This window comes from Lygodium microphyllum, chromosome 11 (assembly GCF_053477565.2).
Source record: "Lygodium microphyllum isolate KBCC chromosome 11, Lygodium_microphyllum_v1.1.10, whole genome shotgun sequence".
Taxonomy (NCBI): domain Eukaryota; kingdom Viridiplantae; phylum Streptophyta; class Polypodiopsida; order Schizaeales; family Lygodiaceae; genus Lygodium; species Lygodium microphyllum.
The window spans coordinates 123,076,378-123,101,338 of record NC_141145.1 but is presented as its reverse complement, the minus strand read 5'-3'; the positions used below and the strand labels follow the sequence as shown (position 1 = coordinate 123,101,338).

The window sequence follows — 24,961 nt, the reverse complement described above, 5'->3', positions numbered from 1 at the left end:
ATGATTTTATAAGGTACGGTACAATATCAGTACAAAAAAAAAATCGCATGAATTTTTTTAAAATCATAAATCATTACATGATAGAACACATGTTTAAAGTGGAAATAGCCATTTCATTACAAAATAAGACAAATACATGAGGGTGGCCATCGCGGTTGCATGCACTGCCCAAAACATGCGATACAACTACAGACTAGTACATACATGGATGATGCATCATAGTGCCATCATGCATGTGGATACAACGATAGTAGATACAAAAAAGAGAGACCTATGAATCTATGACGAGGCATCGCTATCATCATCATCATCAAAACCATTTGAGTGCTCATCAAGAGAATCTGAAGATGACTCCTCGGCATCAGATGATGAGATACACTCATACTCATCCTCACTGATAAGGTTACCATCATCATCAAATGATGGCTCCCTAGGTAGCGGCTGTATAGGCAAGGGGGGGGATGTCATCATGAGGCACAAAATGTGAGCTACTAGAGCCCCGCCTTACATATGTCTGCAAGCCACTAGAACCACCACTCCTTGATGTTGGAGGCTACCGATTGACCATGCCCCTCCTACTATCTACTAGAACTCCTCGCCCACAAGCACGTTGACTACGAGTGTCACAAGTATCTGCTACTATAAGCTCTCTATAGATCTCTGCAAAAATCATCTCCTCCTCCTCATCTACCTCTTGATGTACACTCAGAAGAGTGTCGCCCGTCAACTTGAATGTATCTACATTCACCTACACAATGCACAAAAGATTGTAAATGCTAAAGTCTAAATTGTAAAGTATAAACTTCAAAGTTTAAAACAAAAAATTTAAAATTTTATAGTTGTGTTAGAATTTTACTTGCTTCGGACTACCCATGCTCATCATAGCTCTCATCATGTGTAAGTTAGTGCGCCAATAGACTAGCCGCTCTAACTGTCGTGTGCTAAATCGCTTGTAAATCTTCGTATGAATGAGAGAATAGGCACTCCAGTTTCTCTCACATGCACCTGAAAAGCAATCCTCGGCAAGGACCCTCATGGCTAAGGGCTAAAGGGTCTCCAATGCGTATCCAAAGTTTTGCCACCAAAATAAAGGCTTCATAGATGACTCTCTCCTCCAAGTGGGAGAAGCAAAAGCCACATGCTCTCTCTAATCTGCATAGCATCCTAGCTCCTCCAATACTGCATTGTGGTCATCCACAGGGACTACACGAGTCAAATAAGCAAGCTAGTCCAAACGCAGCTGGTGACTTGTAGGCTGGATGTAACAATGCAACAAAACCATGGATGGGCTATTGCATCCATGCCCATCTTCTCTCTGCTATCTCTAAAACATGTGCATGTTGTGTCTCTGTGATCACTCTACAAGTACGTGTCTCCACCAATGCCGCTCTAAAGAAGTGAACGAGAAGACCTATGGTGGACCCCTCACAATCACTCATACGTAACATCCTACAAAAAGGAGTCACAACAATGACAATGGCACGGACTTTCTGCCAAAACTGCTCATTAAGGCACAAGTGTTGCATGGCTTTGGTCTCCTTTGTCTCATGCTCACTCCACTCATTCCATATAGTAGACACCACTATCTGGCAGACTGCACCTCATAAAGGCACTCCAGCCAATAACCACGTGTAAGCAAACCGAGTTGAAGAAGGCTTCTTCAACTCGAGTATGCTATGCTCATGATACATCCAAGCACCTTTACCTTTACTGTGAAGAAGATGACAACTAATATAGCCTTGCAAACCACCCTCTTTACCCACTTGAGCTTCCCAATGTTCTCCATGAGCAAGTCCAAACAATGACTTGCACATGGAATCCACACAATAGTTGGAAACTTGATCTATTTGATGCATTGTCGATAACAATTTGCACTACATTCAAGGAATCCACCTACAACCATAATTTACAAATTACAAGTAACAATACTTGGAGATTAGAGAAAGAAAGAGAGAGTTGAGCCTTTCAAGTTTCAACTTTCAAGATTCAAAAATCAAGGGCGATGGGGGTTGGAGCCCTGAGGGAAAGAGAGAATTGCGATAGATATTAGAGAGAAATTAGAATAGGGAGATAGATAGTTATGCATAAATCATAATGAAAGAAAGTGAAACAAATTTAAAAGGCAAGAAATTAGAATAGGATCAAGGACTCTTTCAATCCTCTCCTTCTCTTCATCAATCTTTTTTGTCCTCATGTCGTTGTATGTGACACCAGTCTATATCCTTCAAATGGATCCACATTGGCAATGGCTTTTACCATCTTCTTCCATTTCTCTTGCTTTAGGACATTGAATGCAAGATTGCACTCAATTACCGTGCATGCAATTTCAATGTCCACAAGTCGTTGCCTTTCTCTAAGAAAGGCAACCGATCTACACACATGACCGGGAGCTTAAGAGAGAGGATTGTCTCTTCAGTGCCACATGAGCCTTCACTTTGTCTTTTACCGGAGCCGGATGCGGATATGGAGCCCCCACCACCAATGGTAGAGGCCTCTCTTGCATCAGTTGAAGATACGTACACATTCGATGCTTCCTCATTAGTAGGCATAAGAGTTGGTGCCAATAAGCCACTTCCTCCTCTTGTGGAAACCATCTCATCTTGACGAGAATCTCATCCGCGATGTTTTGAGGGATCTTGCATGGAGCAACTTCCCACAATACTTGCACGTCCAATGGTGGGAGTTGGACTTCTTTGTGTCCCTCTCCACATGGATCGCGTACAAATTGAAGGCCTCATGCTTCTCACGAGTCATGGTGCCGATGACGGATGGAGAGGCCCGGGGAGAGTAAGATGCTTGAGTCTTAACTCTTGAAACTTGAAAGTTGAGAGAGAGGGAGAGGGTTGGGATAAAGTTGAAAGAGAAAGGGAGGGTTGGGGTAAAGTTGAAAGAGCAAGAGTGAGAGAGAGGGGATGGGAGAGACTTGAGCCTTGAGCCTTGATAAGGGCCTTGAGCCTTGATAAGGTGCAGGAAAGAGGAGAGAGTGAGAGGCTAGAGCTTTACAAATCACGTATCAATTCAGGATCCAAGAGAGGGAGATGAGAATGGTAAATGCTTGCTGAATTGGTATGGAATCATGGAGGAGAGGAGCACCTTTTGTAGATGAGAGAAGGGTCAAAGAGTCAAGGGGTCAATAGTCAAAGAGAGCTACTAGCTGGATGGAATCCAAGGCAGGCTTTGGGGGGGGGAAGGAGAGAAGTGCATAGTGAGGTATCCAAGGCTTCCCACCCCCCCTCCCCCCCAAAAGTGCCACAAAGCACACACATACAAGTAGAATGCGGGGAGACGCGAGAAGGTGCAGCCAATACGGCGGCAAAAGAGGGCCCGTTTTTTCATGCAAAACCATATGGATACATATAATACCGTACGGTATGAATTGTATGGCACGATCAATACCATACGACGTACGACGGCGACTATGTTCAAGACCAAATATCACAGTGATGGTACTCTGGATAAGCACAAGGCATGGCTCGTTGCAAAGGGCTCCGCATAGCAGCCAAGGATAGATTTCCATGATACCTTTGCACCAATAGCTTGGATGGCTACCATTAGAGCCATTTTGCCTTAGCCAACCATAGGTGATGGCCGGTTTATCAGCTTGATGTAAAGTCTTCCTTCCTCAATGGTAATTTGAAGGAGGAGATCTATGTTGAGCAACCTCCTGGTTGTTCCTCATCAGATGGACACGTGTATAAGTTAAAGGTCTTTTAAGGCCTCAAACAAGTTCCATATGCTTGGAACGAGAAGATAGACTTGTTCCTTCAAGGGAAGTCGGGATTTCGATATTCCTCTTCCAATCCCCAGTTGTATGTCCATACCTCAATTGTACGGTATGCGTTGTTCATGCTTTACGTGGATGATCTTATTTTGGCAAGTGACCATACCCAAAAGATCAAGGAGACTAAAGTAACACTACACAAGGTGTTTAGGATGACAAATATGGACCATCTTCATTTCTTTTTAGACCATGAGATTTAACAGACTTCAAGGGGGATTTTCATCTCCCAGCAATGGTATGTGGAAGAGGTTTTAGCCACATTTGAGATGGAGGGATGTAAGGCCATTTCTACTCCTATGGATCCAAACTAGCAAGTTACAACCCATGCAACTCTCAAGCCGCAGATGTTAACTACTATAGGCAATTGATTGGGTCCTTGGTTTGACTTCTTAGCACTCGGGTTGATTTGTGCTTTCCTATAGGTTTGTTGGCTGGATTCATGAGTGAAGATCGTACATTGAAAGGCTGCTATGCAAATTTTGCGGTTCCTAAGTGGAACCCCCAATCTTAGTATTCTTTATCCAGCAGATAGTAGAGATTTTCCTTTGGTTCTTACAAGCTAGACAGATTCAGATTGGGCCGAAGATGTTGACCAACGAAAGTCAACAATAGGATATTGCTTTACTTTGAGTACAAGTGTTATCTTGTGGAGTAGCAATAAGCAGCCCACTGTTGTCTTTTCTTCCACAAAGGCAGAATATCAAGTGTCTTCTTCTACAACATGGGAGTCAATGTGGTTTCAAAGGTTACTAGGAGAGCTTGGCTATCCTCAAATAGATCCTATGACACTTGATTGTGACAACAAGAGTTGCATTGCTTTGGCATGGAACCTAGTGTTTCATGCTAGGTTGAAGCACATTGAGATTCAGTACCATTTCATTTGGGAGATCTTGGATAAGACCAGTGATGTGGTTTACTATAAAACAAAGGATAATCTCGCAGATTTGTTTACAAAGGCGCTTCCCCAAGTTGTTCTCCGACAACACTCCAAACCCCTGAGCCTTATGTCGCGTCTAGGATCTGAGAGGGAGTGTTGGAGATTAGTCGCCCTTGGACTAGCATTTCTCAAGATACTATTGGTGTAGTCAATTCTCTCAATGATACTCTTGGAGGGCATTACGCATTTTTCCTGTCAGTTTGTGGCCATTTCCAGCAGTCACAGTGTACGGGCACCTTTTCGGGTAGGGGACTATGCCACGTGGCAGGCAGGCTGGTCAGCACAAATTATTTTATGCATTTATGATGTTGTCGGCTGGTTGCTGATCAGGTAGGCCAGTTTTTACTGGCCAACTGCATTATTTTATGGCGTTTCATTTGGGCAATCTGTGCCCCACTGGCAGCCAGCCCTCCTCGCTTTTCAGGTATTGGTCGGAGAGATTTGGCTAGAGGAGATGCATTGACAGCCCTTGTATATCTGCACATCGACAGCCCTTGTATATCTGCCCTCTTCATTTCAGCATTTATTGACTGCAGATTTCTGCACTTCCGTATTCACTGCACTCTGACAAAGATAATGATAAGTCAATTACCAAATAAAGAATAAAGAGAGTGCCATAAATTAGGCCATGGGCTCCCATGAACCTGTGATATGACCACTTCTAACAGAATCATGATGAACTTGCATATGTTTTGGACTTGCCCTCCTAGGTTGCTCGTCTTTTTCAGCCAACTTGTCCAAAGGATAAGAAAAGAGACCATTACACTTTTTGCAGAAATGCCTTGCCTTCTTTTTTTTTATTGGAGTGAGACTAAGTAGTGGCTGTCATTATTACATTTTGAACTTCTTGCATACCCTAGGCATCTTATTCCACTTGTTTGGTAGCCATCGTAGATTGTCTTGCAAAATAACCTAGGCATTCTCTCAAAGGCTGATAGTGCAAGAACAAGCACTTCGTTCTCTTCCATGGTAAAACCATCCTACAAAAACTGTTGGTGTACTCTTCACCCGATTGTGGAACCTTTGATAGAAGGAAGGTTGAAGTATCCCTTATCTTTGTGCAGTACAAGAAGGTTGCATAGTTTTGGTATGATGCATAGTGCATCCATCCACTTGTTGCTGATCATGCATACTAGTAGGCTTTTGCTCCTAGTGATGCGGAACACTAGAGGCAAATATAGCACTGGCTGAACAGTAGAGATCTACCAAATCAGAGTAACTTCCCCTACATCAGCTATCTCATGATCTCTGTGGATGAACTGGAAAATGTGTTGGATTCATGTACCTTGGTTGATCTTCTGTTTCAGTTAATTTGTTCATTTGCCATCATACGTTGCATGTGAAAATAACCTAGCTGGTTACACTTGTAACAAGCATTTTCAAAGGATGAGAACTGTGAACTGTACACAATAAGGACAGCCTACATTCATGTTTACATGTAAGGCATCCAGGGATTGCATCTTCCATATCATAGTTAAAGGAGACATTTCTTCCAGAAGTAAGGAGAGACCTATTTTGTATACATGATACTTTGCCCATCACTTGCACCAAGGAAGAAATGTGAGCTAAAATAAATATTAACAATGAGTTAAGAGTCATCTGCACTCCACAAATGTACTGAATTCCTATGCAGGATTGAAATGGGAGTCCCAGTGCATCACATATGCAAATGACCAGTCCCCCACATGCTCCTCCCATAGTGACCAACTAATAAACAGGTCCAACATCTGACCATTGTGAGACAAGATATTGCTTTCCATAAAAGTAAAATGCACAATCTTGTGCTTACCCACTGCATCTTTGACAAATGCATGCAACATAAGTTTACTCATGACTTTACCCAACATGAAACATATGTAAAACCCATACTATTTAGCCTCTTTAAGATTATGAAGAATATAAATTTTCTGATTGGCTATCCTCTTAAAAAGGCTTGATGGAAGCTTTCCTTGCTTTTTGAGGACTGCAAAAGATTCATGCATTGATAGATTTAGAAAACATTCATGCCTTGATAGATTGGTTTGGCACAGAATAGGTCTCCATCCCAAAGCAATACAGTGATAGGGTATGTGATGTTATGCATTCACTTATAGTGTAGATAATGGATGATATGGCAAAGATTTGCACAAAGAATGCAAGCAGTCCTGTAGGATTATGGAAGTGACAAATGAGCAACCCTTGAGAAGGGTCCCAATTTGCTAAATCTTGTTGTCAAACAATTCAAGGAGCAACTATACAAGTTCAACACAGACATGGTGATGCCAATTTTATACCTTTGGCAAATGTGGCAAGTATAATGATCTGTAGACATGTGCTGATAAAGCTCATTATCACTATAGAACCTTCTGCGGCAAAATTTACATAATGGGTGACCAGTAAAACCTCCTCGATCTTCATCATTGCCATCAATCTCTGAATCGCCATGCAATAAATGCCGCTCAATTTGTTGTTTGCTGTAAAGTTTTTGCTCACAGATGAAGACCTGCATTTTGTGTTGTCATGACGAATGCAAAAAGTAGCAGTAATATGAAAGCATGATAACTATCTTCTCAAACATTTGTATAGAACTTCACCAAATCTCACATACTTAATGAAGGTTTGAACTTTCCTTGCTCTCAGTTTTCTGTTCCAAATTCATGCATAAACGTCCTGACCTTTGCACTAGCACTCACCTACCCTCCAAGAGGAATTCCCCATCCAGCATTTAACTATTACTTTCTCACAAACCCTTCATCAATGGGCAAACATCGACTTAATTGAGATGACCAGCAACAAATACAAAGTTATGTAGCAACTTGAGCAAATGTAAAAGAGTGAGAATCGCTCACCTTCCTCCCTTCCAAACAAAGGAAGCACATTTGAACCTTATGTACATGAGCAAGGTGGCGGCGCAATAAATCCAGGTTTCTAAAAACAAAACCCTTTCTCACAAAATCTTTTCCAGCAACTTCTGTTTTCTCACATACACTGCAGGAAAGCCTGCACATGGCTTTTATCATGCCATAATGTTTTTCGTCATCAAAATATGCCTGCAAATTGCTATCATAGAACAGATCTTTTTGTTCACTCAAGGTTTCGAAGTTATCGACAACTTTTGTGAAATTTCCTAAAGCCTGTACCAACAAGGAGAGAATTGTCATTTTATATACCTCCAAATAACACTGCCAGCAACACAAACATTGAATCTAACAAAAATCTGTAGAACAGGAACTGATGGATGTTTCAATAATGAAGCTATGTCCAAGGGTCATTTCAGGTAGCATATATGAGACTACTTTGGATTTGATGAGGGGTTCTCATACATGTGCACTAATCTGCATAGCTGGCTTTGTTGGTGTGGATTTTGATGCTTCTTAGAGAAACACATGTAGATACTAGACTGAAAAGCAAGTTCTGATGATGTTGCAACCAGCATGGTACATATGATTCATGATGGCCTGACATGGAGGACATGATGTAGATGACAGCCTGTGAAAGCTATTCAGTACTAATAATGTGAGAGGCAGCCATATAAGGCCTGATGCTGTCAATGTGCAGACCTGGCACAAATCAACAGGAGGAGGACAACCTCATGGACTGCCATGATGGCCTTGATCTATGTGAAGTGAAGCCAGGCGAGGATCAAATCACTGCAACACATGGCCACCTGGATGCTGGAACAGCACACAGCTTTAGAGAAGAGTCAAAAGCACTAAGGTTCAAAAGCATTTGTTAGTTTTTTGGCATTAAAGTTTAGGCTTTTTAGCTGTTTGGATTTTGTGTTCTGCCCTTGGAGTTGTGAGAGCTTTAAAGCCTCCACATTGCAAAACCATATAAAGACCCCAAAAAGAGTGAGAGGACAAGTGAGTGTGGAGATTGGGGCTTTTTTTTTGTTTTTTTTTGTTTTTTTTGGGGGGGGGAGGGAGTGAATCTGAGGAGTGGAGTGAGCGTTGGAGAAGATACATCGACAAACAAAGAAGAAGGCAACGTCAGAGACAGAGAAAGCAAACTCATGACAGACAGAGACAAGGGCAGAGAGGCCCATGAGGAGCAGGGGCAAGCTGAGGGATGATTGAAAGTAGTAAAAGATCTTCAACCGGCTGCCCAAGCAGCAGCAATAAGTGCCTTCTCAAGCTCCTCCTCAGCAAAGCCATCAATGCCTGCTCATCTTGTCAGTCACCACCCTCTTGGCGTTCTGCCAAACTAGCTTTCTATCCCTCACATAACTTATGTAGTACTCTGTAACCAGCTATGGATCCATCAGTTCTCTTGAGTCTCATTGTCTAGAGTGTCTGGGTCGTACAGTGCCAAAGAAGTATCTATTAACTCTTTCTCCAGATTGAGTCCAAAAGGAAGCTCTTGCATGAAATCTGTAATCCGATCTAGCTTCCTTCTGGAATCTATCTCTGGTTTGGCAACATGGATCTTCTTAGCCACGCATCTACAACTTGGATGTCTCTCCTCCCTCAGAGTGCAGCCAGTGATGCTATAGCCGTCCTCTCCCTCTGTAGAAGGCATGGTCTCCTCCTTGTGGCCTTCTCTCTGAAGAACAAGCTTATTCCTGGAGGCTCTCATCCAAGTATCTAGCAGCCTGTCCAACTGAGAAACGTCTAGACCCCAACTGACTCTGTAAAATCCTTGTCCTGGTACAAGTGATCTGGAATCCTAACATAGAATGGGGTCCTTTGACCCTCTCGAAAAGAACTAGTTGAATCAGTAAGTGATCTGGGATAGTAGCGCCATGGATAATGGCAGCTGGGCCATCGCTCTCACAGGCCCAACCTTTCACATAAAAGTTTAAAACCTGTTGATCCTGGAAAAGACACCTGCCGCCCTTTCTATCCTGGACAACTAAAGCAAGCCCATGGATGTACCAAACTCCATTAAGAGCCAACGATCTTGTCCTCTGATCTGGAATATGGAACTCCTCCCATGCAGTCTGCTCCTCCTTTAATGATCTTTGTGCACCTCCTCTGATCATCCAAGGCCTCCACCATATTGTAAGTCCCCGCCTACTATCCACTGATCAACCTGGGGTAGGGAAAGATTGAGGGTAGTCCAAAACTGTCTCCCCTCGCTTTGGCCGGTTGGGGCATAAACAGCCAACAAATCAATAACTGCATCATGCACTCTCACAAAGACCCACATGGCTCTCCCTAGAACCAGTATGCACCAGTCTTATTCTGCCTGAGTGATGTGTCCATTGATCACCAACATAGACACGAACCCTCATCTAGATCTCAGAGAGAGTCTAGGAATTGGATATATATTTTTCTAAAAGACTAGCATGAAGTTTGGAACTTAGATTATATTTTAGTCAACTAATTGGATATATATATATATAATATATATATAGAGAGAGAGAGAGACAGAGAGAGAAGAGAAAGGAAGAAGAAACTTCGGAAAAGACGGGACAAACAGGATCAATGGCGAGCGTGCTGGTGGGGATGCGACGGGACCCCGTCTAGGGTTTCTGTCAGTCGCCCCTGCAGATTCTGTCTGTGGTTGCGCAGGTCGCCGCCTTGGGGCTCCACGTTAAAGCCCAGCGTCGTCTGCGACTGCCTTCTCTTCGTGCGCCTGCCTTCCTTCATCTGCGTCTGCTTTCCCTCATGCGCCTGCCTTCCTTTGTCTGCAACTGCTTTCCTTGCTGCTGTCGTTCCACCTCGACAGGCTTGTGTGGAGATGAGCGCTGCCTAATTGCCCTGAATTAGGGCACGATTTCAGCGTTTCTTCCCTGTTCGTGGGCCCTGCATCCCTACATGAACTGCCTGCCGTTCTGGGTATCTGGCTTTTGCTGTTGCGGGACCTCCAGATCTGCTGCAACCCTACTGTGAATCTGCAGGGACGACTTTGTTGAGGAGAGACAAATTGATTGCACCAGACGACCTTACGCCAGTGCAGTTCTGCCCTGCCCTGTGTGAACAGCCTTCTCCCTGCCAGTCAGGTACAGACCTGTTGTGCGAGCAGCCCAGACTTCAGCGCAGTCCCTGTGCGCCCTTCTGCAGGTAGTCAGGCACACATTTTGCTGCTTCAGTTCAACACACACTTGGGCAGCTTCCTGCAGGGTATAAACGCAGACAGTTACAGGCCCCCAGACTTACAGGCTTAGACCTGCGGTCAAAAGGCTTGCATACAGGAATCTGCAAGGACAGAGAAATCTGATTGCAAGGACAGGTCACGTCAGGTGAGATTGCAGGCAACTCACAGGCAGCAGGCAGAGAGAGAGAGAGAGAGAGAGAGAGAGAGAGAGAGAAAGAGAGAGAGGACAGAAGCATGGCTGGCTGGATATGGCTTTTATCGACCAGACGGTGGGAGCCCTTGGTCCGGATTCTGATACAGAGCAACCGGAGGATATGGTTCCTTGCACGGAGGAGATGCCTTCTGGTTCTGACTTTCCGCCTGCGGGCAAACGCTCCAAGCATACTTCTGACGAGACAATGGGTCCTCAAGAACATTCCTATGCGCAGGTTGCCTCTGATTTTGTGGATTCGCAGGAGATTGACTGGGAGCATTTGCTGGAGTTTGCCAATACTCTGCTTGGCGATTATGTCCAGCATAATCATGAAGCTTTTTCTGACTCGGGAACTGAAGAAGTTCTGGAAGCCACGGTGGACCCGAAAACTGTCTTGCGCTCTTTTTCGGTATTTAATGACCCTGAATCGAAACCGTTTGTGTATGTTATGGGACACTGCCAGGAAAAGCCCTGCGTGGCTTCGCCTTAATTGCTCTGGCATGCATCCTTTGCACTTTCGCTTGAAATGGGGCAACTTTGCAAGACACTGCTTTTCGTGTGGAAAATTGGGGCATTTTATGGCCGAATGCCCAGAGAGGCAACCGTCTTCAGATGATGCGCATGTTGTGCTGCCTACGGATGACATGGTGCTTGATGTTCCATGGCAGGAGGCCACCCAGCCATCTAATGTTTTGGATAAAGGTAAACAACAGGTCCTGGGTTTGGATTCCCGTAGCAATGACTGGCTAGAGGCACGTCCAAAAAAATGTAAAAAGTTGAATGCGGCCCTGGCGGATTCTGGGCCTAATGTTTCACAGGGTTCCGTGCGCACGTATATGCGTAGGAAAGAAATGTTCTCTTCCCAGCATGCTGCGCGTACTATGGTTCCTTCTGCTTCCCGTAATCAGTCTACGAGGAAAGCATATACAGACGATCCAAAGGGCCCACCTGCTAAGTTGGCGCTTGATACTAGAGGTAATGTGATTACACCCTGGGATCGTCGTTATCCCCGTTCCACTCCCAAGGCAGTGGATATTCCATCTACCTCTAAAGTGGGCCGTCAGAATTCTTTTGCAGTGTTAGCTGATTTTTTGGATGAAGGTGTCCTTGACATTCTAGCAGAAAAGGTTAAATCGAGGCAAGCAGTGCCTCGTTCCTGATTTTCATTTTGAAGATATATGAAGATAGCCACGTGGAATGTGCGAGGCATTTGTTCTCGCCATAAGCAACATGCCATGTAGACTGTCTTGCATGAGAATCAGTGGGATGTCGTGTGTGTGGTTGAGCACAAGAGTCACGGTGAAGCAAGAAAAGTTGTGGTTGCCATGGGTTTCGCTTGTTTTATGTAGGGACTCATGCTATGCACTATTCTGGCGTGCTTATGATTGTCCATGAGAAATACCAGCCTGTTCTTATTAAAAATGATGTACAGGGCCGCTTTGTGGTAATCGAAGTTTTATTTGAAGGAGAGATCTTATGGTTGCTCGGCCTCTATGCTCCAAATGACCCTTCATCCTGACGAGATCTTTGGAAGACTTTGCAGAGCTCCATGTCACTTGGCAGAAGGGGTTTTTTGATGGGGGATTTCAATGTGTGTTGACTCTTCTCAGTCCACTTCAGGGCATTTGGTGATGGATGCTCCGGAAAGTCGGGTGTGGAATGCCTTTGCTCTTGCGGCACTTAAGCAAGATCTCTGGTCTTGGCTCCACCCTTCTTCTACAAGGTTTACTTTTCATTCTGCACAATATGCAACTACATGGTCGCGGTTGGACCGAATGTATATCATGCAGGATGATGATTTTCTTCCTGAGATGCTGGAAATGAAAGTCTTGCAGCAATATGCCTTGTCGGACCATTTCCCTCTCCAGCTTGAGATACTTGCACAACCCATTGCACCTTTTATGCAGTTGCTAGATAGACTCCCTTTACATTTCAACTCATTTTATTTGAAGCATCCAATCTTTCAGGGCTATATGCAGCAATTGATTGAGAGGTTTTTATTCGACTTCGCCGCTGAGGGCTCGGCTTCCTTTGCACGATTGCTCTCTAATGTGCAGCGGGTTGCTCGGCAGTATGGGATCCATCATGCCTCTATTTGTCGGCGGCGTCGACACGCAGCGGAGGACTTACTGGCTTTGGTTCGTTCGCTGCTGGTGGACACCCCAGATGATGAATTTCTGCTATCAGTAGCAATGCATTTGGCTGATCTTATTAAAGAATTTCAGTTGAAATCTTATCAGCAAGACAAACTGCACAACTTGACTGACAATTTACAAGATAGTACTTGTCAGACTCATAAGTTCTTTCGCGCCTTGCATGTTTCTCCTACTCGAGAAAATATGACTAGACTCTAGGATTCAGAAAGTTGCATGGTCACTGATCCGCAGACCATTGTCAATATGTGCACGAATTATTTTCTGGATCTTCTTGGTTCTTCTCCGTCGCCTTTTAACCAGGTTACGCATGCACGCTCAGTCTTCTATGATCTGGTCCACCATCAGGTTCCACTTGATATGCAAGCTACTTTGGAGGCAGATATTTGTGAGGAGGAGGTTATGGATGTTTTGTTACACCTGCCTAAGGATAAAAGCCCTGGTTGGGACGGTCTCACCAATGAATTCTTTGAGAGCTCGGCTACCCAACTGGTGAAGCCATTGGCGGCTATGTTTCAGCAGGTTTGGGAAACAGGGGTCATGCATTCCTCATGGAAAGAAGGCCTTATCAAGTTGCTTCCAAAGGTTCCTTCGCCGTCAATGTTGCAACATTGAAGACCAATTTCTTTGATGGGTTCGATGTATAAAATCTTTTCCAAAGTGCTGGCAAATCGGCTCCACAAGCACCTTCCAGCTATTGTGCGTCCTCTTCAATATGGTTTCATTAAGGGCCGCAACATTCTGCATAATAAATTAAATGTGCAAATGGCTATTGACAATGCAAGGCACTCTAGTCAGGAAGTGGTATTGATTCAATTGGATCTGGAAAAGGCTTTTGACTATTTAGACTGGTCTTTCATTGCAGAACTTATGTCTGCTATGGGTTTTGGAACTCGGATGTCCCAATTGATCTACATCATTAGTGCTGCGGCTTCTTCGCGCGTTATGCTCAATGGTGGGGTTACAGAGCCATTTGTCCTTGCACGCTCGGTGAGACAAGGTTGCCCTTTGAGTCCTCTCTTCTTTGCCCTGGCGACCCACCCGGTTCTTTCAATGTTATCTACAATGGCAGCTTCTACTCAGCTGGCCGGATTGTCTCTTCCTTTGGGACAGCACTTCATTAGCCAATCTTTGGCTGATGATAGCTGTATAATTTTGCGTACGGACAAGGACAACATTCGCAAGGCATTAGATGTTTGGACGCGCTTTGGTCATGCTTCAGGTCTTCGCATCAATGCCTTCAAATCCGCCATTCTCAGTTACACGGAGTCTGATTTACAGTCATTGGGTTGGCAGGGTCAGGTTGTTCCCCGTGGCTCCATTGTCAGGCATCTTGGGTACCCGTTGGGTGTTGATGTTCGGCCAAAGCAACTACTGGAGTGGATTTCACAAAAATTGGCAGCTAAGTTTATGTATTGGAAGTCGCAAGCGTGACCCTTCCATGTCCGCCTCAAAGTGGCTCAGACAATTATGCTACCAATACTCACATATTTCTTGCCATTGCTGCCGTGGACTCCTACTACTTTGAAGGCTCTCACTCGCCCCATTCGTTTCATGTTATGGAAGAAGGATTCATTGCACGCAGGTATTTCGTGGATTTCGTGGTCACATACATATACCCCCAAGCGCCTGGGTGGTGGAGCTATTTTGGATGCCAAAACTCATATGCTGGCACTTCGTTGGTCTCTTTTTCGCGCTATGTGTGTGGATCAACACTTGTGGGCCATTATAGCCCGTTATTTTCTTGAGGACAGCCAGCTTCGGCATGGTAATACACAACTTCGGAGCTCCTGGTCATATGTCCTTAATGCAGACTCTCGGTTTTCCACTCCGTCCTCCTCTCTGTTACTGCATTTGATCGGCTCCTGGAAAGTGGTGCTCCAAAAGGCGCGTTGGCATCCTGTGGAGGACCGCTTGCATACTAACTCCTTTCAACTGGAATTGTTGCCAGTCTCGAGATTACTTTCATGGGAAGATAAACATGAGCTCAAACCCAAATTTAACCGCATGGCCCGTTTGGGTGTGATTTCAGTTGCAGACGCCACCCTTGCCAGTCGTAATGTCTTCGCATCGTTTCGTACTGCCAGGGCACTTTTCAGAATCCCGCGTGGATACCGTGATTTATGGAAACAGCTTTTGTTAGTGCTTCAAAGCAGGCAACCCTTTCCTGCCCTTGCTGTGGATCGTCCTTGGCAGGACTGGGACCTTGCAAGCCGGTTGAGTCTGGAAAAGACCTCTGCTAATCAGGTGTATCATCTTCTGATTAAAGATCATCAATGACTGGGTGTTAAAGCTAATACTCTATGGGGATTGCGGAAATCTCAGTCATGGTGGAAGGCAACTATGATGGAGGGCTGGTTGAATAAGACACCTTTCAAATGTAAGGTCTTTCTTTGGCGGGTGACGATTGGTGGTCTTCCTCTTGCCTCGGCCCTTTCCCAGCGTCGAATCTCGAACGGCAATTGTTTCTTCTACACCACTACTGTGGAATCGGCCCGACATCGATTTATTTCTTGCCCGCTCGCTAAAAATATCTGGTCGCTCTTGTCATACGTTTGGCGCGCGGTGGTGGGGTCCTCACTAACCCCTTTCGATTGGATAATGCACCAATCCTTTGTGCCTTTGAGGTATCTCATAATACCTTTCATTGCTTCCCAATGCTTTTTACCAAGGTTTTCCATGTATTTGCTAACCACTCCCACTGCAAAGGCAATGCTAGGACATATAGCAACCATAGCATACATCAAACTGCCAACAGTTGAAGCATATGGTATCTTGGCCATTTCAACCTTCTCATCATCAGATGTAGGGCTATCCTCTGCATTGAGTTTCACATATGGAGGCAATGGAACCCCAATTGTTTTCCCCCCCTCCATATTGAAACGTTGCGAAACCTTGGAGATATACTCTTGCTGAGATAGATAGAGTAATCCTTTTGACCTATCTCTGAGTATTCGCATGCTAAGAATGTGATTTACATCACCAAGATCCTTCGTGTCAAAGCTGCCATGAAGACTTTGCTTCAGTGAGTCTAAGGCATAAGTATCCCTGCCAGCAATCAGCATGTCATCTATATACAGAACCAAGATAATCAAGCTGCCATCTACTGCCTTCTTGGTGTACAAACAGTAATCCACTTGACTTCTATGAAAACCTTGAGACTGCATAAATGTATCAAACTTATGATACTATTCTCTTACATACCATTTCCTCTTTCCCTTTTGCCACAAACCCTTCACGCTATATGTCTTCATGCAGATCACCATGTAAGAATGCAGTCTTTATATCCATCTGTATCAGCTGCAACAAAGCCCAAAATGGTTCTCAATGTAGTCATCTTGACTACAAGAGAGAACATCTCATCAAAGTCAACTCCATGTTCCTGCTTGCACCCTTCACAACCAATCTTGCTTTTACTTTGGCAAGGAACCAGAAGTGACCTTCATCTTGTAAACCCATTAGCATAGAAGGATTTTTTGCCCTTTAGGCAACTGCACCAAGTCCCAAGTGCCATTTTTCTCGAGATTCCATCTCTGACAACATGGCTTTATACAATTTATTGTTGTGCTGTCTGTACATTGCTTCCTAGAAGCAAGACGGTTCACCACAGTCTGTCAACATGACATAATCAGCCACATTGTTTTCACCAGGAACAAATCTATCAAGTTGTCTAGTAGCCCTAGATGATCTCCTAACCCAATGATCATTGTTTGTTGGCTGTTGAGCCTGCAAATTTCCATTTTCAGCTTGCTGTCCTGGCATTTCAGCCTCCAAATCAGCATTAACAGCTTGTTGTCCTGGCTGTTTGTAACCGGCCTGTTCACTGGGAAGGGCGGTAGTGTACAACCAAAATATATAAATGCTTTCACCCAATTTACAGTCGTCCACTTCACCTGAACTTAAAGACACAGAATCAAGAAGAAAAACAGGAAGCTAAAATGCTCCTGTTGCCACACAGACACCCTGTTGGCCCCTAAGTTAGGCGCCCCTTGCGGTATTTCTTTATTTTTAAAAAGAGAGGGAGTACAATGGGCTGTCTTTCACCTATTCTGGGTGAAATTTGGCAGCATAATAGTACAATTACTGACCCAAAACAAGTTGACCAGGAGGGGAAACTCTTCCCAAGTCTGAAAACTCCTGGTTGGAGTGCAGATTTGACCATTTCAGTCTGCTGTAATTACTGGTTCAGACCTGTTTTGAGACCTGTTTTCAACTCATACTGTTCCCTGTATTGTTCAGCCCACTGTAATTACTGATTCAGACCTGTTCTGACACCTGTTCTCAGCTCATATTGTTCCCTGCACTGTCTTGCATCATCTGGGCCAAGTGCCCTTGATTCTGACATCAATTGGGCTCTAAAATAACCTCTGAACAGTCCAGAATCAGAACTGATTTAATGCTGTTTCAGACACTTGCTTGGTGAGGTTACCACCCTCACCTGTTCCTGCTTGTGGGCAGCAAACAACTGCTCCTCTTCCTGGAGAAAAGAGGCTCTTGCCTCATGTAAAAACAGCATATTCCCACACAGTTGTACCTGAATCAAAAGAAAGGCCCTTGATTCTGCAGCATAACCATACTGTCAGGGAGAGAGAAAGAGAGAGTAGAGAGCAGGCTCAGCCCTCTGTGCATCATAATCAAGGTAGATAGGCAAGCTCTCCATCTTTCTTCATCAGCCACTGTTCCCCTTCTTCAAATGAGCCCTTCAAGACTCAAAAAACTGCACGCCAGCCCTCTTTAAAGAGGTAAGTGCACACATTTGTGCCAAGGGCAGCACTGTAAGATATTTCCCGTTCTATCCTTCCGGTCTAAAATTCTCCATCCTCTGTTCAAAATTTGACCTCGGCACAGACCAAAGGATTAATCCTCGTGCAAAAACGAAGATAATGACGCGAACAGATTTTGAGGTCTAAAAATAGTAACTCCTAAATTTTAGGAGTTGCTTCCATTGCATCCCACTAGTCTTCTGACCATCTTTGCAAACTATGGCTACATCCAAATTTGTAATGTAGCTCAACTGAAAGTGAATTTCCACTTATGACCCCACATGGACTAATCTCTTGCAGATTTGTCCATCTTCACTTTGAACTAGTCTCTTCCAGGCTAGTTCTTCAACACACTTGTCCATATACACTTTCACAAGTCTCTTCCAGGCTTGTCAATCTACAGTGCCATCAGTCTCTTTCAGACTTGAACTCGACCTTAACTGTCCAGTCTTGACTCACTAGACATTCCTGTCCGTTTCACATACTGGCCATGCAACTCAGGCATTTAGATTTCAAGAGGGATCCTTCCAAAAATAAAAACCAAATAAAATATGTAATAAAGAAATCAACAAAAAGGTAATAGTTGTCACAGTCTTGTGACACTGTTCCTGCACATCCAGTGGCTCATCATTATGGGCGATGGCTGGCTGATCATTTCCAGTATTATTTTCTGCATTTGCCAATTCATTTACAGCAGGTATTTGCTGTTGTACAGTGGGCACATTTTGCTGTCCAAAAGGTATTTCTTCCCGGAATACAACCCTACGAACTTCCTCTATTCTTTCAGGTTGTTTGTGCATGCAATCTTCCCGGAAGATAACATCATTGCTGCGTACTACTTTTCTTTTCTCGGGATCCCATAATCTAAACCCCATTTCACCTTCATCACCATATCCTAGGAAAATACATTTACAGGACTTTGGCCCATTTTGATGTGTTCTTCCTTACGTATGTGCACAAATCCTTAGCAGCCAAACAATTTTAGGTGTGCATACGAAGGTGGCTTGCCCGATCACGCTTCTTGGGGAACTCCCCCGCCCCCCAAAAACCTGTTTGGTAACAGATTAATCAAGTGTACGGCTATCATAACCACCTTTGCCCAAAAACCATGAGATAAAGCAGCATGTGACAGCATTGTATGGACCTTCTCTTGAATGGTCCGATTCATATGCTCTGCAACACCATTTTGGGGCGGATTATGAGGGGCAATGAGCTCCCTCTTTATCCCTTTGTTGTCACAAAATGCTTGAAAGGCCTTGGACACTATTCCCCACCATTGTCAGAGCAAAGAGTCTTATTAGTCTAATTCTCAACCAATGCCAAGAATTTTTTAAACTTGTCAAGCACTTCGTCCTTGCTACGAATAGGGTAAACCCATACCTTCCGTATAGTATCATCGCCAAAGGTGACAAAGTATTTATTTCCCTCTAAAGATAACCCCGGCATCTGACATACATCGGAACGTACTAACTCTGGAGAAGGAGATTTCAGCGAAAGAGACTTCTTATGAGACGTCTGTGCATGTTTACCATAAACACAATGATCACAATGCTCAAAATCAGCATAACGAAGACAAGGCAAGTAACCCAAACGAGAAAGTACTTTTATTCCAGTTTGACTCATGTGTCCCAACCGGCCATGCCACAAAGAAACACTCAGTTGCTCGGTCACAGCAACAACATGGTCACGCACACTAGATACATGGAAGAGGATACAAGGTATCACTTTTACAACCTCTGGCAATCACTATAGACCCCTTACAAATCTTCCATTTCCCATCACCAAAGGTGGTATAAAATCCATCGTCATCTGGCTGCCCTATACTAATCAAGCTCTTCTTGAGCTGAGGTACATACCGTACATGCTGAAGTGTGAAGACAGAACCATGATGAAACTGCAACTGCACACTGCCAATACCTCCAATGTCACATACATAGTTGTCCCCAAAATGGACAATACCATGTCGACCCCCTGTATAGTCAAAAAACCACTCACGATGAGGGGTTACATGAAAGTAAGCACTTGAATCTAGAATCCAAGTGTGCATGTCATCATCCGTATTTGCAAGTAAAGCATATGTACTAAAGTGTGAAGAGAAAAAGATTACGTCATTTCCACTGTCATTGTCATGAGTGACTACATTCACCTCTTCAATTTTGACGTTGCTCTTCTTAGGCTGACTCTCTTTCTTCTCTTCCTTGCTATCATCTATCTTTTTGCCCTTTCATTTCTCTTTCTTCCATTTGTAGTAGTCACGTTTAAAGTGACCCTTCTTGCCACAATGATGGTATTCAACATCCTTACCATGTGATTTACTACATCCCTTGCTATCAGATTTTCCTTTCTGTTGTGATCTGCCCCTAGTATGCAAAGCACTGGAAGACTTACTGGATGCATTGTTCTACCAATTCATTTCTTCCATGAGTAGAGCACTCTCTACATCAGCATACAAAAGCATCGCATTAGAATTGCTCATAGTAGTCCTGAATGTATCCCAACTCTCTCGCAAAGTGCAAAGCAAGAATGTAGCCTTAAATTGTTCATTAATCTTGAACTCCAAGGCAACCAACTAGCTGAAAATGGAGTTAAACTCACTCAAGTGAGTAGACATTGTGTACCCTCTTTCATATGCAAATCCATAAGCTTTTTCAGCCAGTAAACTTTGCTTGCGACACTCTTCTGGACATACAGTTCTTCCAGTCGAGTCCAAATAGCATAGGCAGAATCCAAATCTTCAAATTGTTCATCAATCTTGAACTCCAAGGAAACCAGCTGGCTAAAAATGGAGTTAAACTCACTCAAGTGAGTAGACATTGCTGTACCCTCTTTCATACGCAAATCCATAAGCTTTTTTAGCTAGTAAACTTTGCTTGCAGCACTCTTCCAGGCATACAGTTCTTCCAGTCAAGTCCAAATAGCATAGGCTGAATCCAAACCTTCAATGTTAAACAACAAGGCGTCAAAAATCGATAGCTCGATGGTTGAGCGTGCAAGCTCATTTAACGCGTCCCAATCTTCCTGTTCCATATCTGCGGGCTTTGCCCCTTTGGTCTTAATCAGCCTTGCCTGCTTCTTCTACAACAGGATATTATAGCATTGTTTTTGCCAGACTACAAAGTTATGTGCTCCTTCAAGCTTCTTAATGTGCATGAGATGACTGCTGTCGTGACCAATCAATTCAGCAAATGCAGGCCCAAACTATCACACAAGTGATCAAGGTACAAACAAGTACCAACTAGCAACAAATGACCACATAAAAGCAGAAATTTCAGATCTCCAAATAAATTTTCAGAAGCACTAAACCTTGTGCTACAGCACTCCACAACTGATTACGACTATTCCAAGGACAAATACATCACATTACATGAGAAGTCCCAAATTTTAGCCGCAATTTCTGCTGTACATGTACTCACGGGCACAAAATTTGACACACACGGTCAAAAGCCCCAAAATTTTTGTGCTCAAAGCATCAACCATGCATCTGCATTGTCTCTGACACGCATAGAATAGCCCAATTTTGCCAAAATAGAGCAATTTCAGCAAAACCCCCAAATTTTTCCAAGTGCTAGATGTCCAAATTGCATGGAATTAAACCCGCATGTACATAAAATGACCAAAGGGCGCACAAATTTCGCCCAAACAGCAAAAACCCCAAATTGCACGGGGTCCAGTGTGCATCAATGTCAAGAAATTGGGTAAATTTCAGCCCAATTCTTGCATGTACATGAAAAGCCCCAAATGTAGGAGGCAAAATGTCACAAATTTCTGAGACAAATATCACTATTGTGTCTTGCTTGCATCAAATCGGGACAAATCTTCAAATTTTTGGCACAAATCTGCCCAATTTTCTGAATTGTGCTTACACACACGAACGCCCGTCAGAGGAAAGGGGGTAAAAGGGATTTTTAAAGAAAAAACCTGATTTTTAGGGGGAAAAATTTTTTGACGGGAAGGGGGGTCCATTGACCCTAACCCATCATGTGACGGTTGTCACGCCTGCCAGCGCCTGGAGTCCTATTGTCACACGCGTACCTGGTCCGCCTCTGCATACTCGCTTCGTCGCTCCTGCGTTGGGCGCTGGTCAATCACCGGCTTGGTCGCCCATCAATTGCGACTCCGACTACTGCCCTCTGAGTCGCCTGCACGCCTAGTCGTTGCGTGACCTGTAGGTCACGCCTACAGACGTACTTCAATGTGATGCCTAGTGCCACACGTTTTGCAGTCTGTTGCACCTCTAACTCTATCGTCCCGACTCCTGCACGACTGTTGGAGCATTCAACACCTATGCTCTGATACCAGTTTGATGGAGCCTAACGGAGCTGAGAGTAAACGCAACGAATAACACACACAGAGAGTAGAGAGCAGTAGAAAGGAGAGTGAGCACGACACATTTGATGTTTGGTACAAAAGACTAGTGTACCTCTTTAGGTTTTAGATAGATATATATGAAAGTACAAATGTGCTAAGGGTGTGTTCACACCCGTGCACATATAAAAGGCATGATGGCCCTTTATTCCCAACGAGAGAGAGAGAGAGAGAGAGAGAAACAGCAAGATGTATTGACATCTACAAAAGGCCACTATGACACCGAAACAAGTAATACATGTGAGGTGTAATATCATTATAGAGTACAGAATTACAAAGCTATCAAACCAGCTCACATCCAATAAGAGTACTATGAGACCGAGAAGACTATGGTATTTAAAACGTGGACTATGGAAAATGAAAATTTGAGATAAAGTTGTATAGTTGTAAAACATGAAAGAAAGGATAAAGGCTAGTGAAAAAACAATCGACTCCTAAGAGAGGCCTGAAGTATTGAAGCAATGACCACAATAAGATTATCATTGTCAATCTAGCCTCTAGTATCCACCTCATGGACCGTTGCAAGATCATCTCTATCATATTGGCAGTGAGATGCCTTGATGGGCCTCTCCCAAGAGGTTTAGGGTGTCTCACTATACCTACAGCCAAGGCTTGCTCCAAGGTGACTCCTCACAATGATAGTCTTTCTAAGCTAGAGGAGCAATCTTATGTGACGCACTTGGGAAGGATGCTCATATTGGTGTATGTACTCACCCTAGAAAAGAAGTCAATCATGATTCTTTTTTTGGGTTGACCTCAGAGCACTGCCCTCCTCTCTCTCTCTCTCTCTCTCTCTCTCTCTCTCTCTCTCGTGGGTCTCCCTATGTCACCAAAGCTATGATAAAAATAGTCCCAAGCATATCTAATCCTCAAAACTCTATGGTCTAGTATAGAGTTCCAAAACCCTCCCTAAAGACGCAACGGCATCTCTCCCCATCTCATAACACACAATGCATTGGCAGATGATGTGTTCCTCAACACTCAACCTCCATTCCACAAAGTTGGCACATGAGATCCTCTAAGGGTATGTCCTCTAATCTCCCTATCTCTATTCTCAACTTGTGTGGCGATGTGAGGATTTGACCTATGGATAATGGCACATATGAGGTTTTGTGACAAGTTGTCCATATAGGTTGGTCCTATGATGAAGTAGTCCTCATATAAGCATAGAAAGTGTGTCAACATTGAATGGGTCATCTTGCCCAATTGTTGGGGTAGATTCACCCAAGTCATTTCAATATTCAACCATACAATATTCATTGTAATCAACCGGTTCAGCTCTAGGCGAATAACCTCGTTCAACTTTGAACGATATAACCTAGTTCAGCTCTAGATGGCTGGGTAAGAGGTGAGAACAATCTACACTATAATCAAAAGGTTGTAGAACCTCAATCTTAATCTCATGAAAGCTCATCCAAGCGTGCATTTGGCAATACCAACACTATGTCCCTTTGGCCACCAAATGTTTGGAAGACACAAGTGCCAAGTAAGAGTATTTTTGGTATGGGAGGTCCCATAATCAGCAAAGGAATGTCACCATCTGAGAAAAGAACCTCTATCTCAAGAGGTGTTGCACCTAGCTCTATTCTAATAATCTCACGTGGACACTAAAGGTTTGTTGTGGGCCATGCATGCTATCATCACCACCAATAGTCCCTCCACGGGATGCTATCCATCATAATGATCCCTCTCTGGACCATTCATCCCTACCAATGGTTCCCTTCTAGCGTGATATGGGCTTGGACCCCAAATCCCTGCTCCATATAGAAGGGTGAGGTAACCACAATTTGGAGAGTTGTTCTTGGAATTGTATGTTTGCACATTGTCAATGTTGGGTACCTTGGGCTACAAACCCACGAGCCGATCTCAATTTCATAGCCTCTCTGTCAGAAGTGGATACAGTGATGGAAGCATAGAAAACGGCTGTAATAGACTGGTGATCACAAGAGACAAAGGAAAGAGAGAGAGAAACACTACAAAAGAAAAGAACACAACATAAAGAACTCAGAAGCAAAGGGATACTTGGGAAATGGAATCCATATACCAAGATATGAGACAGTAAAGACCCAATGAGAGTCACCGACTGTGAAGGCATTGGCACCTGCTCCTCTCCCTCCAGTAGAACCTATCAAATGATGAATGACAGATGATGCATGATAATAATGACTGTGGAGGAGAAGCCTAAATAAATAGGCAAAAATAATGCCAGATGGGCCAGTAATAAATGCCATAAACACCATCAAAATGACAAATAAAAAATGCCTAAAATATCTAGAATGTACCTAGCCCTCTCTGTCAAGCACAAACTCAGTCATGAATTGATATATCTGCTAACACCCTCTCTCAAATCATGGGTGATCTGATACAATACAAGAAACAATGATAATGGCCCATCATAGTACATACAACAAGGACCACCAGAGTAAAACCAAGGATACCCAAGTAGTGGATGTGCAAGGCACCACCAAGGTGCCTCAAAGAGAATCTAATGTCGATGTCAATTGTATTAGTGTTGCTTGAAAATAGAGAAGAATCATAGCAACTCTCAATATCTATCAACAATGTCTCGCAGTAGCATACAAGACCATCATATCAAAAATGCATTTGGACATATGTGACCATGGATTCCCTACCTTTGGCCAAACCGCCAAAGTGTCCCCTCATGTGAGCTCAGACTAGGAGCCAATCTTGCTCTCTGTCAAAGAACCAGCTCATCATGAACCTAGATGTCAATCCCAGCTCCAGGATTTG

General features: G+C 43.8%; 1 protein-coding gene across 3 annotated transcripts in view; it reads right to left on the bottom strand.

Annotated features, from left to right (window-relative positions):
* Window positions 1-24,961, bottom strand: part of LOC148029322 (uncharacterized) — an 80,056-nt gene that overhangs the window by 19,731 nt on the left and 35,364 nt on the right. For all 3 annotated transcript variants that reach the window (XM_087688101.1, XM_087688099.1, XM_087688098.1), the window contains exons 3-4: window positions 7,547-7,831; window positions 6,992-7,200 (exon numbers count right to left, since the gene is read on the bottom strand). In XM_087688101.1, coding sequence (XP_087544227.1) covers window positions 6,992-7,200; window positions 7,547-7,831 — 494 coding nt within the window. The remainder of the gene's footprint in view (window positions 1-6,991; window positions 7,201-7,546; window positions 7,832-24,961) is intronic.